Genomic DNA, 15,837 nt, shown 5'->3' on the forward strand with positions numbered 1-15,837 from the left:
CGGTGGGTGTTGGAGCTGCCTCTAGATCGGGAAGGTGTGGAAGAACGTTCTGAAGGTGAGAAAATAGAGGCTGTGTATAAAGCAAACGTTGTGTGCTGTGTGTGTGTGTGTGTGGTTGTGTGTGTGTGTGGTGTGTGGTTGTGTGTTGTGTGTGTGTGTGTGTGTGTGATCCAGACATTAAACAGAATTCAACAATATAAAAAGAAAAATGTATTGAACTTAGTAGGAAATCAAACTAAATGTATTGAATGCAATGGGGGAAGGGGGGATAACCTAGTCAGATGTAGAACTAATGTATTGAAGCAAGGGAAAGGGGATACCTAGTCAGATGTAGAACTAAATGTATTGAAGCAAGGAAAGTGGGTGGATACCTAGTCAGATGTAGAACTAAATGTATTGAAGGCAATGGGAAAGGTGGGAATACCTAGTCAGTGTAGAACTAAATGTATTGAAGCAATGGGAAAGGGGGATACCTAGTCAGATGTAGAACTAAATGTATGAAGCAATTAGGGAAAGGGGATACCTAGTCAGATGTAGAACTAAATGGTATTGAAGGCAAATGGGAAAAGGGGGGGATACCTAAGTCCAGATGTAGAACTAAATCGTATTGAAAGGGCATGGAAGGGGGGGATACCTAGTCAGATGTAGAACTAAATGTATTGAAGGCAATGGGAAAGGGGGGGATACCTAGTCAGATGTAGAACTAAATGTATTGAAGGCAATGGGAAAAGGGGGGATACCTAGTCAGATGTAGAACTGAATGTATTCAACTGCAATGCATCTTCCACATTTAACCCCTCTGAATCAGAGCTTATGAATTTATTAGAAAATGCATTAAAAAAATTGCCCAAGTGAATCATAAGACATTCACTTAAATGCATCAGCGATTCATATTTCCCTGCAACGGCACAGGAATGAGTGAGTCCTATTGGTGTACCGTTAGCGACGATGCTAACGATAACCATCGTCTAGTAGAGCTGGGAAGGCTTTCCCAAAATGTTAACTACAAAGTACCCGGCGGGATGATATCATGATTATTAGCATCAATCCAGTGGCCATTTTGTTTTGCAAACTCTGCAATCACATGAGCCCAACAAACAACGGTCTCTTGCTGGTTCACACTTGCATGAAAAGGGCAACTACACCCAAAATGTCAAAGATTTTTTTCCACAGACCTCATTAGTAGTCTCCTAATGTGGTTTAAAACTGTTGTGGACTTGAAACATCCCATTTGTGTTTTATTTTTACTATTTAACCTTTCTAGGACTGAGGTTCCGCTAGCGGAACTCCTCCCACATTCCACTGAAAAGGCAGAGCGCGAAATTCAAAAAATATTTTTGAGAAATATTTAACTTTCACACATTAACAAGTCCAATACAGTAAATGAAAGACACACATCTTCTGAATCCAGCCAACATGTCCGATTTAAAAAAAATGTTTTACAGGGAAAACACAATATATATTTATGTTAGCTCACCAACAAATAGAAAAAAAGCACAGACATTTTTCACAGCACAGGTAGCATGCACAAAATCAACCAAACTAACCTAGAACAAACCAAAGAAACCAAGAAACAACTTAAAATAAATAAAAAAATGTGGTGGGGGAAAAAAAACAGGACAAAAACAAAAACAGGAGAAAACTGAATTTGGGAGAGAAAAATAGGGAATCAGGCAACAACAACAAACAACAACAACAACAGACTGAGGTCCCTACTCACCCTCCTCCGCCTCTCTCTCCTGTCTCTGTAGCATCTGTTGCTCTGGGGGCAGAGCCTGTTGTAGGAGCTGCATGTAGAACTCATTCTCCTTCTGCACCTCTTTCTGTTTCCTCAGTCTCATCTTGTAGCTGACGTAGCTCTTAAAGCCAAAGCCCAGAGTCACCACGGGGTAGCCAATACTGACAGAGGGGGGGGGGACGACGACAAATAAACTGTTGTTATGGTTACCTGTCATTTCTACTTCCTGTGCAGCATAGAAGAAGAACAGTTTGACTTTTGTTGCAGAGTCTATAGGTGTCTTGTAACAAGTGGGACTGTTTGACTAATTATTTAAAAGAACATTGCCTGAGCAAATTACAATGGGCTTGGTCTTGTGCATTAAAAGGCCCAATGACACAATGCAAGAAGATAGACCAGGTAGGGTTATAACAACAGCGGACAGKGTTACCAGTGAGCAGCGAAGGGCCGACACAGGTCCACATGGAAGTTCTTCAGGTCCTTGAAGCGGATGGCAGCTTCCATGTACACAAACAGTATCCATAGCGACACGGTGGGTAGACACACTCCTCTCTCTGTGCAGAGGGGGAAAGGGCCCAGATGGGGGACAGTGTGAGAGTTAAACGCCGCCGTTTACACAGGCAGACCAATTATGATCTTTTTGCCCAATTATTTGCAGGAGCTGATCTGAYTTGTCAAAAGACCAATTAGTGGRAAAAAMTGTCAAAATTGGGCTGCTTGTGTGAAAGCAGACAAAGAAATACAAAATGAATTTTGTACATGCGCATTTGAATGTATAAAAATGTACAGTACATACACATTTGATAACTGGGTATACATAAACATATGAATCACGTGCCACCCAGGATTAAGCCCCAATGCATCATAGGAAAGAGAMATCTATCTAAATCTGGGACAGAGAGAGAGCTGGTGTTAACGGACCTGTGTGCCAGACRTACTGGACCCAGACGTAGGTGCTGGCAGCGAAAAACAGCCATTGGACAGGGATAAAGAGGAGGCAGATGATGTCAGACGTAAACGCCACACACACAAAGAACACGGAGAAAGCCTGAGAGAGAGAGAGAGAGAAATGTAGTCAGTATGCAAATATACAATTGTGCAGCCATTTTTCGTGTCAAAATCTCATGAATACACTCTGTCTTACATTCACACACACTTACCAGCCCCTGGTATCTGAACGAGTCATAGACACTGCGTATGAAGAGCCAGAAGGGCCACAGGTACTCAAACCTGAACTCCAACACAAAGTCTGCCAGCAGCACCAGCACCCACACCACCAGAAACTTCAGATACAGGAACGTACTGAGAGAGAGAGAGAGAAAGAGAGAGAGAGAGAGAGAGAGAGAGAGAGAGAGAGAGAAAGAGACAAAGACAGCGAGAGAAAGAGAACATGAGAGAAACATTGTGGGATTTCTTTAGACACAACCTGAGAGAGAGAGAGAGAGAGAGAGGCTAGATGAAAACTAGCTCTGGTCCAAGGTGTTAGTGTGTTCCTCTACTAACTAGTAATGGAACATGTGTCACTACCGCCCTGGACCAGAGCTAGTCAAAAGCTCCCTGTGATATGATCACCAGTCATTCATATAAACAGCACAGTGTTTACAGATGGACCATCTTTCTCCTGATTTCAGTCACGAGGTAATAATCTGCAACCACATGACCACATGGTTTCCGATGTTGTTTTAAAAAGAGGCATTTGCACCGAATAACATTAAAAGTTAATTCAAATTTGTTCCTTTAATGAATCCTAACTTACATTTACATTTAAGTCATTTAGCAGACGCTCTTATCCAGAGCGACTTACAAATTGGAAAGTTCATACATATTCATCCTGGTCCCCCCGTGGGGAATGAACCCACAACCCTGGCGTTGCAAGCGCCATGCTCTACCAACTGAGCCACACGGGACAAACTTCAACTTCATCCCCACTAGTTGATATACAGATTCCTGGTTGTACAAGTGTACTGCTTTTCAGTCCCTTCATACTAAAAGCTCTGGTCCAGAGCTTATAGTCTTCGTTCATACTGTACAAGCCCAGAAATACATAACCTAACACCGTGCCAGACAGTGGCGTATGTCTATGAGAAGATCGGAGAGAACATTAAACCCCGTGTATATGTCGGTTTTTCAACAGCTGCTTTGCCCACGTTGTGTGATCAATGGAGCTTTGCTGCTGACAATGTACTGAAGGACTCACAAGTGTAGATGCTACAGTCAAGCTTTGGATAACTAGCTAGCTTAGTAATACAGGGCTACCAGACAGTGAGTGAGTATACAAAGAACATATTGTCATGTGTGGGTTGGATGGCCAGCTAAGTATCAGTAAGRCACTAATTAACCGTGCAATAAAATCATGATCTATGTGTATGCATTTTTAGCACGTTTTCCAATGCCATTTGATTGTCGTCAATGTGAATGCATTCGGTATTGTTTACATTTTGGAACAAATCCCTGAAACTGTCAGAATAGCAAGCGAACTAACTAGCAGCTGCTACTTAGCTAATGTTACATAGCTAGGCCTTCAGAACCAGGCTATAAGACATTTGAAAACGACACATTCATAGTAACGCTAAAGCAGGGGGGTTATTTGACACACTACATGACAGCTAAGTGTCTTGTCTGATATATCTCAGACGCCATTATTTTACGATCATGTCCCCTAACTAGAGCCCGCTTTCTTYGTCGGTACCTGCTATATATACCCTCGGTGATTCGGTTCCGTTTTAACGGCCGTCGGAGCTTGCTGCAGTCCGCATTGCGCCGCTTCATCCTACCTCCTGTGGATTCGGTTCTGATACGAGTCCGGTAATTATAACGAAAATGTCAGGCGAACGATCAGATATGGACATTTCTACAAATATACACCATTGTTGTTTTCTGGTCATGAAACAAAGAAAGAAATCAAAATCATGTATCGTGGGCCCCTCCCCCTTCTCATCACACGCCACGACGCACGCACGTCATTCATACGTCTCCGTAGTAACAAAAATGTCTGCCCCCAAGGATGGAGTAAATATTTCTCCAATTGCAATGTTTGTACTTTGAAGGTATGAGTGATTTTCAGTCAATTTAAATATGCGCTGTGATTACTGTAGTGTGTTATTAAAATAAAGCTGTCACCTCTATATATTGTTTTGTTTACGTCAAAGTCCTTACAAATGCACTAGCACACACTGCGTCCTCGGCCATGCTTGTAAATATGCTAACGTTAGCTAGCTAGCACTGTTAGTAGTTACTGTGACGTTAGCCACCGTAATAACTTGAATGTGCCGCTAAGGCAGGGGTATGGGCTGAGGAGGTAGAGGAAGGGACTTCCAGAACTGGGGCAGAGGGGGACATGATGGCCCGTCTCGGGGTCCTGGGATACATGACGGGGGTTCTTGCAAGGGAGAGGCCGGGGAAGGGGAGACTTTGGCAGGCAACAGGCACGCAGAGGGATCTCCACCACCCCTTCACTGCAGTCTATGGGAGGCCAGTAAGAAGATGGAAGGATCAGCAGACGGTGATACTGGCCTTCCAGGGATAGAAGATTAAGTTTGATGATGTTTGAGCTAGCTACATTTCATTACACCAGCCTAATGCCTATATATAGGTATAGGAAATACTGGCCAGTACTTCTTTGTGTTCTTTCTTCCCTTCATGTAAGGATATTGAAGGTGACAGCTATTTGGGGAGTAAGAACAATGATCAAATCCTCATGATATGGGGCGGCAGGGTAGCCTAGTGGTTAGAGTGCTGGACTAGTAACCRAAAGGTTGCAAGATCGAATCCCTGAGTTGACAAGGTAAAAATCTGTCATTCTGCCCTTCAACAAGGCAGTTAACCCACCGTTCCTAGGCCGTCATTGAAAATAAGAATTTGTTCTTAACTGACTTGCCTGGTTAAATAAATAAAAGTATCTGTTAATGGTCATGAACCAAAAGATTAGGGAGTTGTGTTCTCATTGCAGATCTCTGAGCATGTGTTTCCTATTTCCAATGCTAAAGGGTGTTTTATATTTGACATTCAAAAGGAAAAAAATATTACTGTTATTATTTAAGAATGTAATCCTGTGGTTAATGAGTTTTTGTCTTTTGTGTATTTGTCCATATGAGCACGTCAAGTAATTCACACGTCACAAATGAACATGGATAAGAGCGCAAATACAGGACTAAGATCGAATCGTACTACACCGTCTCTGACGGCCGTCGGATGTGGCAGGGCTTGCAAACCCTTACAGGCTACAAAGGGAAGCAGCACAGCCGAGAGCTGCCCAGTGACGCGAGCCTACCAGACGAGCTAAACTACTTCTATGCTCGCTTCCAGGCAAATAACACAAACATGCATGAGAGCATGTGTCCCTGTAATACCAACATGGTTTAAGCAGACCACCATAGTCCCTGTTCCCAAGAACACTAAGGTAACCTGCCTAAATGACTACCGACCCATAGCACTCACGTCTGTAGCCATGAAGTGCTTTGAAAGGCTGGTAGRSCTGATTACCAACAACAACGAGACATCCTATAGGGAGGAGGTCAGAGACCTGGCCGTGTGGTGCCAGGACAACAACCACTCCCTCAACGTGATCAAGACAAAGGAGATGATTGTGGACTACAGGAAAAGGAGGACCGAGCATGCCCCCATTCTCATCAACGGAGCTGTARTGGAGCAGGTTGAGAGCTTCAAGTTCCTTGGTGTCCACATAAACAACAAACTAACATGGTCCAAGCACACCAAGACAGTCGTGAAGAGGGCACGACAAAACCTATTCCCCCTCAGGAGACTGAAATTATTTGGCATGAGTCCTCAGATGGGGGCGGCAGGGTAGCCTAGTGGTTAGAGCGTTGGACTAGTAACCGAAAGGTTCAAATCCCCGAGCTGACAAGGTACAAATCTGTCGTTCTGCCCCTGAACAGGCAGTTAACCCACTGTTCCTAGGCCGTCATTGAAAATAAGAATTTGTTCTTAACTGACTTGCCTAGTAAAATAAAGGTAAATTAAAATAAAAGATCCTCAAATGGTTCTACAGCTGCACCATCGAGAGCATCCTGACTGGTTGCATCACTGCCTGGTATGGCAACTGCTCGGCCTCCAACCGCAAGGCACGACAGAGGGTACATCACTAGGGTCAAGCTTCCTGCCATCCAGGACCTCTGTACCAGGCAGTGTCAGAGGAAGGCCCTAAAAATTGTCAAAGACTCCAGCCACCCTAGTCATAGACTGTTCTCTCTGCTACCGCACGGCAAGCGGTACCGGAGCGCCAAGTCTAGGTCCAAGAGGCTTCTAAACAGCTTCTAACCCCAAGCCATAAGACTCCTGAACATCTAATCAAATGGCTACCCAGACTATTTGCATTGCCCCCCCCCCACGCCCCACTACTCTCTGTTATTATCTATGCATAGTCACTTTAATAACTCAACCTATATGTACATATTACCTCAATTACCTCCACTAGCCGGCGCCCTTGCACATTGACTCTGTACCGTTACCCCCCTGTATATAGTCTCGCTATTGTTATTTCACTGCTGCTCTTTAATTACGTGTTCCTTTTATTTCTTAATTCTTATTTTTTACTGCATTGTTGGTTAGGGGCTTGTAAAGTAAACATTTCACTTGTTGTATGAAATGTCAAAATTATTTGTTTTATGTTGGGATAATAGATTTACTAAAACAATTTTCAAACACTGTTAGTGACTGATCAACTGCTGCGTCCAGTGTAACATTCAGTATGGTCTCCATGCACTTTAATGACTGCATTGCATTTGAATGTTATTTTTGCTAGATGTTAAGGGTCACAGGAAAATAATCAAATGCAAGAAGACTCAATACGAGAAGGAACCTTGCACGAAGAATGCAAGGTTTAATAATAATAAATAAATAAAATACTTTTTTGAGGGGCTTATATTTGTCCTATTTCATTGATGTACTTGTATTATATGCATGTCCCAAATCCTCCTGAGACACCTTCGGAGACTTGGGTCACAGTCAGACATTATCAACGCCAACCCTGGAGCAGTTAGGGTTCAGTGCCTTGCTCAAGGGCACATCGGCAGATTCTTCACCTTGTCGATGTGCGGGACCTTTATATAGACAGGTGAGTGCCTTTCCAAATCACGTCCAATCAATTGAATTTACCACATTTCAACTCCAAACTAGTCGAGGAAACATTTCAAGGATGATCAATGGAAACAGGATGCACCTAAGCTCATTTTCGAGTCGCATAGCAAAGGGTCTGAATACTTATGTATTTCAGTTTTTTATTTGTAATAAATGTGCACATATTTCATTTTTCCCCCACTTTGTCATAATGGGGTATTGTGTGTAGATGAAGAAACATTTTTATGTTATCAATTTTAGAATAAGGCTGTTACGTAACAAAATGTGGGGGAAAAGCAAAGGGGTCTGAATACTTTCCGAATGCACTGTATATGGTGCTTACCTTACATGATTGAGTTTGACGTTCAGCAGACAAATAAGCACAAGGCATCGCTTTGTGTGTCGAAAATCCTCAGCCATTGGTCAAACACACTGACGCAATTACGTATGGGGAGACTGTTATGACGCTGACCAATAGCATACCATATTCAAATATTGTTTAAAACATTCCCGGGAAATCCGAGTTTCGCGGGAGGGCCCTTCGCGGGTAAACTGCATCCCCTTATTCATTGTCAGCTTCCTGGAGCCATTTTTTAAACATCCAGAACGGAGCTTTCGACCTAATCAAATCCGTTGCATCTTCCCGTTTTCGAAACGTATCATTTATACAATTTGAACGAATGGGCATGTAAGATATTAGTCTAACGATATCCCTGATTATTTTGGGTCGAGCCGAGGCGGACTTTGAGGAGAAAGTGCTCCAAAGTAGCGGAGGGACAAACGGACATTTGACCCTGAAGATGAGAAAGAGGGGAGTCCCGGAAAAAGTCCTTATTTCAGGGGTCGGAGGCTCCTCCATGGACAAAAAACAAACGGTTCTGACCCGGTACAGCAATGCGACATATTATCAGATCTTAACCCCTCCGCCCTGTCCGAACCAGACTAACAATGTCGGTGTCGCAGACCCGACCGTGAGTCAGCTTTACACTACACCCATAGGGGTGTCTACAAACGGGACAGGACCGCGACCAGCCATCGGAAGACCCCCGGTAATTTAGTACACGATGGCTCTTTTGGCATACAATATTAAGTGCAGTCACATGAATGCAAGTTGACCAGTTAGCTTACAACTGTATTATGTTCGCTAACTAGTGAGAACTAGCAAGTGACTTATCCTAGTTATTTAACTAGTAACGTCAGCTAGTTGGCTACAATTCCTAGCAACTAGTAGTATACAGTGCTAGCTGTTTAGTTTAATATGCTACTAACTTATATGTTTTACTGCACAAAGTCACACGTTGCCGTTATGTTTTTGTGATGCACCACTTGAGTTGTCCCCTTTGACAGTGGATTTATAAAGGGTTATTGAAGAACCATAGCTAGCTAGCTAACGTTAGTTTGGTTTAGATACCTAGTTAGCCAGATATCAAGCATACACACGACAACGTTAGTTGGATAGCCAACACAGCTAGCTAGCTAAGTATGGTCTTATTTGACACGTTAAACCAATCCACCTCGTTGTTTTCCCCCGTCGTCCATATCCAGCAGCAGCCACAATTCCAAAGTTTTGATCTGCAGAAATTATATCGTAATAATAACCCCTAATCAATCTTTAATTAAAAAAATAAATATATAATATATAATCGACAAAACAAACAACGTGTCTTATTCATGGTACCTAGTTAGTAAAATACCATGGGCTAGCGCTAAAGCAAGGGAATATATTCTTTAAAAAAACACCAGAAACTAGGCCTTAAACCACACTTGGAGGGGGATGGGGTGAATCTAGTCCCCGTGTTAGTGTGGGACGCAAGCTTCTTAACTAAGCTGGTTGGTTTTGTGTTCCCCCATTTTGTAATACTTCGCTCCAGCGGCTCAAAAGACCGCTTGTGGGGTCAAACTTAAATGTATTTACCATAAGGACCCACGTTGTCATAAAACTAAAAGTACACGAACTATCTTCCACGTCTGTGACGTAGCTCGATAGCTATACTACATTGTTTGATTTCCAACATGGAGTCATACCACGAGAAAGTCCCAACACAGATTTTGTTGTGATTTGTGGTCTAATCGTGAAAGTTTGATTTATTGGAAACATGCAAGCTGCATGCTACACACTTGTAAAGATGCCTATAAACTCACACTAAGAAATAATTTATGCAAAAGCATTTAAGGTAGCACTCCAACCCGAAACATACTTGACCACAGTTCAAAGAATCAAGCAACTTCCAACATTCTTATTAACAACCAATGTGCCTATGTAAAGGAAACGCATCATCCGTGTGGAAGGAGAGGTGCCATGGCCAGTAGTCTGCTCTATAGACCTGCCAGCCTTTCTCCTCAGGTAAATAAGACCACTAGGTTTTAAACTAGGTGTCCTGATCTCACTTGACCATGTTGACATGGGCAACCAGTATCCCTGTATTATTCAGGATACTCAAGTAGTCTGTTTTTGAGTTGACGCATAAACACACATCATATCCCATTTTACAATAACCCCCAAAAAGATTGTATCCCCGTTCTGAGAAATCTGGGATGTGCTCATCTAAGACTGGGTACTGTCTGTGGCATGTAAACATCTTGTTTTTTGATCTGCGCAAGCTTAGTTTTGCAAATCGTGGGTATTGTGTGATGTTTTCATCTGATTGTCAAACAAATGACTTCAAAATGTAGGCTATCCGCTCAGTGTGATCCACCATAATAATTTACAACATGCTACTTTCGCCTCTAATTTAGACAAGTTTCTGCTTATAATTTCCAACATTTGGTTGGCCATTTTGTTTGTCAACGATCGATACATGCAGCTTCTCTTCTGTCATAACTGTGCTCCTGAGTGGCACAATGGTCTAAGGCAATGCATCTCTGTGCTGGAGGAGTCACTACAGACCCTGGTTTGATTCCAGGCTGTGTCACAACCGGTCGTGATTGGAAGTCTCATAGGGCGGCGCACAATTGGCCCACCGTCGTCCGGGGTAGACCGTCATTGTAAATAAGAACTGACTTGCCTTGTTTAAATAAACAGAGAGACTAAATAAAGGAGTGCTCAGCAGAATGTCTTACATTGATAGAATGAATGCATTAGTCATCTATACAGAACGAAAATATAAACGCAACAATTTCAAAGGTTTTACTGAGTTACAGTTCATATAAGGAAATCTGTCCATTGTAATACATTCATTAGGCACTAATCTATAGGATTTCATGACTGCCCAGCCAATCAGAATACGTTTTTCCACACAAAGGGCCTCTACCCCCCCCCCCTTAAAAGAGTTAGATGCACTATTGTAAAGTGGTTGTTCCACTGGATATCATAAGGTGAATGCACCAATTTGTAAGTCGCTCTGGATAAGAGCGTCTGCTAAATGACTTAAATGTAAATGTTAATGCAGACAGAAATACTCCAGTACTAAATGTCATCAGTTTTTTTCTGGTTTTAAGGACATTTAAAAGATGAGAAACACAAAGACTTCAGTTTGTCTTGGGTGCATATGTTGTGGTTGAAATACTGTCATAAGTGTCAAAGATATAACACATTACAAGCACCTTAAACATTTTCTCTAGATGCTGAAAGAAATCATATTTCTCCACTCCTGTTTCCCAAAACAAACTTAACATTTGTTTAATTTCACTGCATAATTCTACACGAGTTCATATTAAATGACATGTGAGAGGTTATAGTCCTTACAGTCTGTGTCCATATTTCAGTTACTGTTCCCATTTAACCCATATGAACTTAGAAGAGGAATCTTCTGTTTATTCATGGATACAGGGATACTCATGAGCGGGATTTCAAAGATGCATGTAAACAGCTTATCCTAAAATAAGACTTTAAGTGGGATATGAGTTACTATCCGGAATACTGTACACATGTGAACGTGGTCAGTTTCTCAAGTGGTGGGAACATTGTATTTCAAACCACTTCATCTGATTCCTGGCCATTTGACTTGTGTCCAAACGGTCAAATGTGATTTATTTGCCCTTTTAAGTGTTTTTTTTTTGTTGACTTTTATATGGCATATTTTGTTGACAGTTTGACAAGAACATGTGGTAGCTAACGAGCTTTGCTAATTGTTTTTCAAAGAAATTAGTGAATTTGCTAGCAAGCCAAACAGCTAGCTAGTTGAGTGCTGTGGCTAGCCAAAAATGACTTGTTTTGAAAGTTGGATCATCTCAACCTTTTTGAGACTTTTTAAAGGTGTTCTTACACTTGTAACTGGTAAACTTCCATGCCTTTGGTTTATTACGTAACTTCTGAATGAAAGGAAGCACGAGCACCACAACTAATTAGTCTACGCTGATTGCACACACCTGTCGTTACCGTGACAACTAGCGTCGCCATGTCAGCCAATGACTGCTGTCTGAACACACACATCCGATTCTGTTTGGACAGTCAGTATTCCTCAACTGATTTTAAGCAGCAAGGCTTAATTAAGTTGTGGCAACTTAAGATTTGATAATTTAAAAGTCAATACAACCACACGTGGATAAATCATTTATAAGTAATCAAGGATGATACGCATTTTGAAAAATGTATTTAAAAATAAATGTCTCTAAGCTAGGGATGCGCGATATATCGGTGAACATATTGGAATCGGCCGATATTAGCTAAAATTGGCAACATCTGTATCGGCCCGATGTCTAGTTTACCGCCGATGTGGAAAAACCGATGTCAAAGCTGACGTGCATACTTAATATAACAAAGTGCGCTATTGTTTAGATGTTGCCCTACTCGAGTTACACAGTAATAGCGTCACTGCTATTAGCTTCACGACATACTATGGAACGCCGTTTGGGTCTTTATGTCAAAGATACACGTCAAATAACACTTTGACAATAACACTATTTGACGCGTTAAATAAGCTTTCAATTTGAAACGTCAAATAACACAGTTCTATTATAGAATGTTGTGTGTTCTGAATTTGCACTTGCAAGCCAAGCGCCACCACTGCTATCAGTAGCACTGTCAAAGCTGTACAAAAAAGTCTGCAAGCAAACACCGGCCACGATCGATGTATTTACAATACTGTGTTGGTAATAAACCATTATTTGTTCGACCGCAACTTCTGGGGTAGCTAGCAAGCTTTAGCTTGGTACCTAGCTAGCACCAATACAACCAGCCTGAAAACAATGACGTGTAGAAACTGCAGTAATTTTCACTATTCTTAGCAATGATTTAGGGATCCTTGTAAGTATTAGCTAGGTTGACACCGGTTGTCCGCTTGTTGAAATTGAACTTAAGTTCATGAAAATAAATAGCTAGCCAGCTATTGCCCAAAGCTAATGTTATATGCAGCCAGCTAGCTTCATCTGGCTAGTGAGGCTCGACCGGACCGGGTTATGTGTTGTGAAGCTAGCCACGATAAGGATTAGGCACAATAGTGGAATTATTTTGACATGCAAAGACCCAAACGGCGTTCCATATAAATCCTGGTTGAGAATGAAACGACTGAACATATGAACAACGAAACAGCAAGTAAGTGAAAGTAATAGGTTTTGATTATGTTTTACTGGTAATGGGGACATACGTAAATGCCAACAAAATAACTTTTTGCTCAGTGTGTGTGTGTGTAACACCTTTATTTAGCTAGGCAATCAGTTAACATAATTCTTATTTACAATGACGTCCTACACCGGACGACGCTGGGCCAATTGTGCACCGCCCTATGGGACTCCCAATCACGGCCGGATGTGATACAGCCCGGATTCGAACCAGGGTCTGTAGTGACACCTCTTGCATTGAGATGCAGTGCCTTAGACCGCTGTGTGTGTGAACTTTTTAACTACTGGAACGCTTAAAAGGCTGCAAACATTTTAAATATTGGTAATCGGTATTGGACAGAATTTTTTATATCGGTGCATCACTTCTCTAAACTTTAACAAACGCGGTAGTGCTAGGTTACGCGGTAGTGCTAGGTTACGCGGTAGTGCTAGGTTACGCCGTAGTGCTAGGTTACGCCGTAGTACTATTAGGTGTACTTGGCTTACAGAAATAAAAAATAATAATGATGATGATAATAATAATATTGTCGCCAGAGGTAGCCTGACTGCCTTTAGGTACCGAGATGAGATCCTCAGACCCCTTGTGAGACCATATGCTGACACATGCACATTTGTGGCCTGCTGGAGGTCATTTTGCAGGGCTCTGGCAGTGCTCCTCCTTGCACAAAGGCGGAGGTAGCGGTCCTGCTGCTGGGTTGTTGCCCTCCTACGGCCTCCTCCACGTCTCCTGATGTACTGGCTTGTCTCCTGGTAGCACCTCCATGCTCTGGAAACTACGCTGACCGATACAGCAAACCTTCTTGCCACAGCTCGCATTGATGTGCCATCCTGGATGAACTGCACTACCTGAGCCACTTGTGTGGGTTGTAGACTTCGTCTCATGCTACCACTAGAGTGAAAGCACCGCCAGCATTCAAAAGTGACCAAAACCTCAGCCAGGAAGCATAGGAACCTGTCTCTTATACACATCTAGATGTGTATAAGAGACAGCACACACACCTACCCCACCAGACATGCCACCAGGCGTCTTTTCACAGTCCCCAAATTCAAGAAAGCGTACAGTATTATATCTGTCTCTTATACACATCTAGATGTGTATAAGAGACAGCTCCTAACCCCACCAGACATGCCACCAGGCGTCTTTTCACAGTCCCCAAATTCAAGAAAGCGTACAGTATTATATAGCTGTCTCTTATACACATCTAGATGTGTATAAGAGACAGGTATTATATAGAGCCATGATTACATAGAACTCCCTTCCATCTCATAATTGCTCAAATAAACAGCAAATCTGGTTTTCCCCCACAATAAACGCTAAAGTAACATTTCATGGCACAACGCCTCTCTTTTTGAATTAGGTAGTTGTTTATACATTAATGTTGGCTACGTGTGCGTTACTTGAAAATATGAAATATCCTAATTCATGTCACCGAAGGAGAGAGGGGAATGTAGAATGTTTACATTCTACCAGGATATGTTATTGTCAGACATCAGGGATCCTCTGGGAGGAGAAGAGACACAGTCTGGTACGAGTCACCATGACAGCCGTGAGTTGGGGACGAGGTCAGGTTAGATGAAGTGAGAAAGAACATGTCACTAATCTTCTGGACAGCAACAGAGGTGTATTGGCTGTTCGGGAGGGGCTCAGCATAGGAGAAAGGGTTTTAAGTACCAGTTCTTGTGTCAATATGTCCTTTGTCTGTGCAGCTGTATGACCCGATGGGTGAATAAACTTGGTATGAGCTTTACTAATCGTCCAAGACATTTTCTAAGGTTAATTTAGAACCTAACACTATTGAACCACTCCACTAACTCTAGGTGGAAGGAAAGGAGACTAGGAAGAAGAGACCGTCTTAATTAAAATGCCGCAGGCAGGAACACCCATGTTTGTTGAGGAATTCGGTCCCACCCATGCATGGGAACATTGTAGTTCCTTCCCTGGGCTGACTGTGTGTTCCTTCCCTGAGCTGACTGTGTGTTCCTTGCCTGGGCTGACTGTGTGTTCCTTGCCTGGGCTGACTGTGTGTTCCTTGCCTGGGCTGACTGTGTGTTCCTTGCCTGGGCTGACTGTGTGTTCCTTCCCTGGGCTGACTGTGTTCCTTCCCTGGGCTGACTGTGTGTTCCTTCCCTGGGCTGACTGTGTGTTCCTTCCCTGGGCTGACTGTGTGTCAGGAGAGAGCACATGTTAACACACACACACAGAACGGCACATGTTAACACACACACACAGGAGGAGAGAAACATGTAACACACACACACCAGGAGGAGAGCACATGTTACCCACACACAACAGGCGAGAGCACATGTTACACACACACACAGGAGGAGAGCACATGTTAACACACACACACAGAAACGGCACATGTTAACACCACACACACAGGCGGAGAGCACATGCTACACACACACACACAGGCGGAGAGCACATGTTAACACACAGACAACACACAGGCGGAGAGCACATGTTAACACACACACACAGGAGGAGAACACATGTAATCTCTTACACACAACAAACGGAGGAG

The 15,837-nt window shown here is 42.7% G+C and overlaps 1 protein-coding gene across 1 annotated transcript; it reads right to left on the reverse strand.

Annotated features, from left to right (window-relative positions):
- Positions 1-1,682: 1,682 nt before the first annotated feature.
- LOC112076300 (macoilin) lies at positions 1,683-4,664 on the reverse strand. Its single transcript, XM_024143137.2, has 5 exons — positions 4,428-4,664; positions 2,899-3,040; positions 2,660-2,786; positions 2,169-2,292; positions 1,683-1,899 (listed from the first exon to the last, which is right to left on the reverse strand). The coding sequence occupies exons 1-5, from the start codon at positions 4,505-4,507 to the stop codon at positions 1,713-1,715; spliced, it is 660 nt and encodes a 219-aa protein (XP_023998905.1). The 5' UTR covers positions 4,508-4,664; the 3' UTR covers positions 1,683-1,712.
- Positions 4,665-15,837: the final 11,173 nt, after the last annotated feature.

Source organism: Salvelinus sp. IW2-2015, unplaced genomic scaffold (genome assembly GCF_002910315.2).
Source record: "Salvelinus sp. IW2-2015 unplaced genomic scaffold, ASM291031v2 Un_scaffold3673, whole genome shotgun sequence".
Lineage (NCBI taxonomy): Eukaryota > Metazoa > Chordata > Actinopteri > Salmoniformes > Salmonidae > Salvelinus > Salvelinus sp. IW2-2015.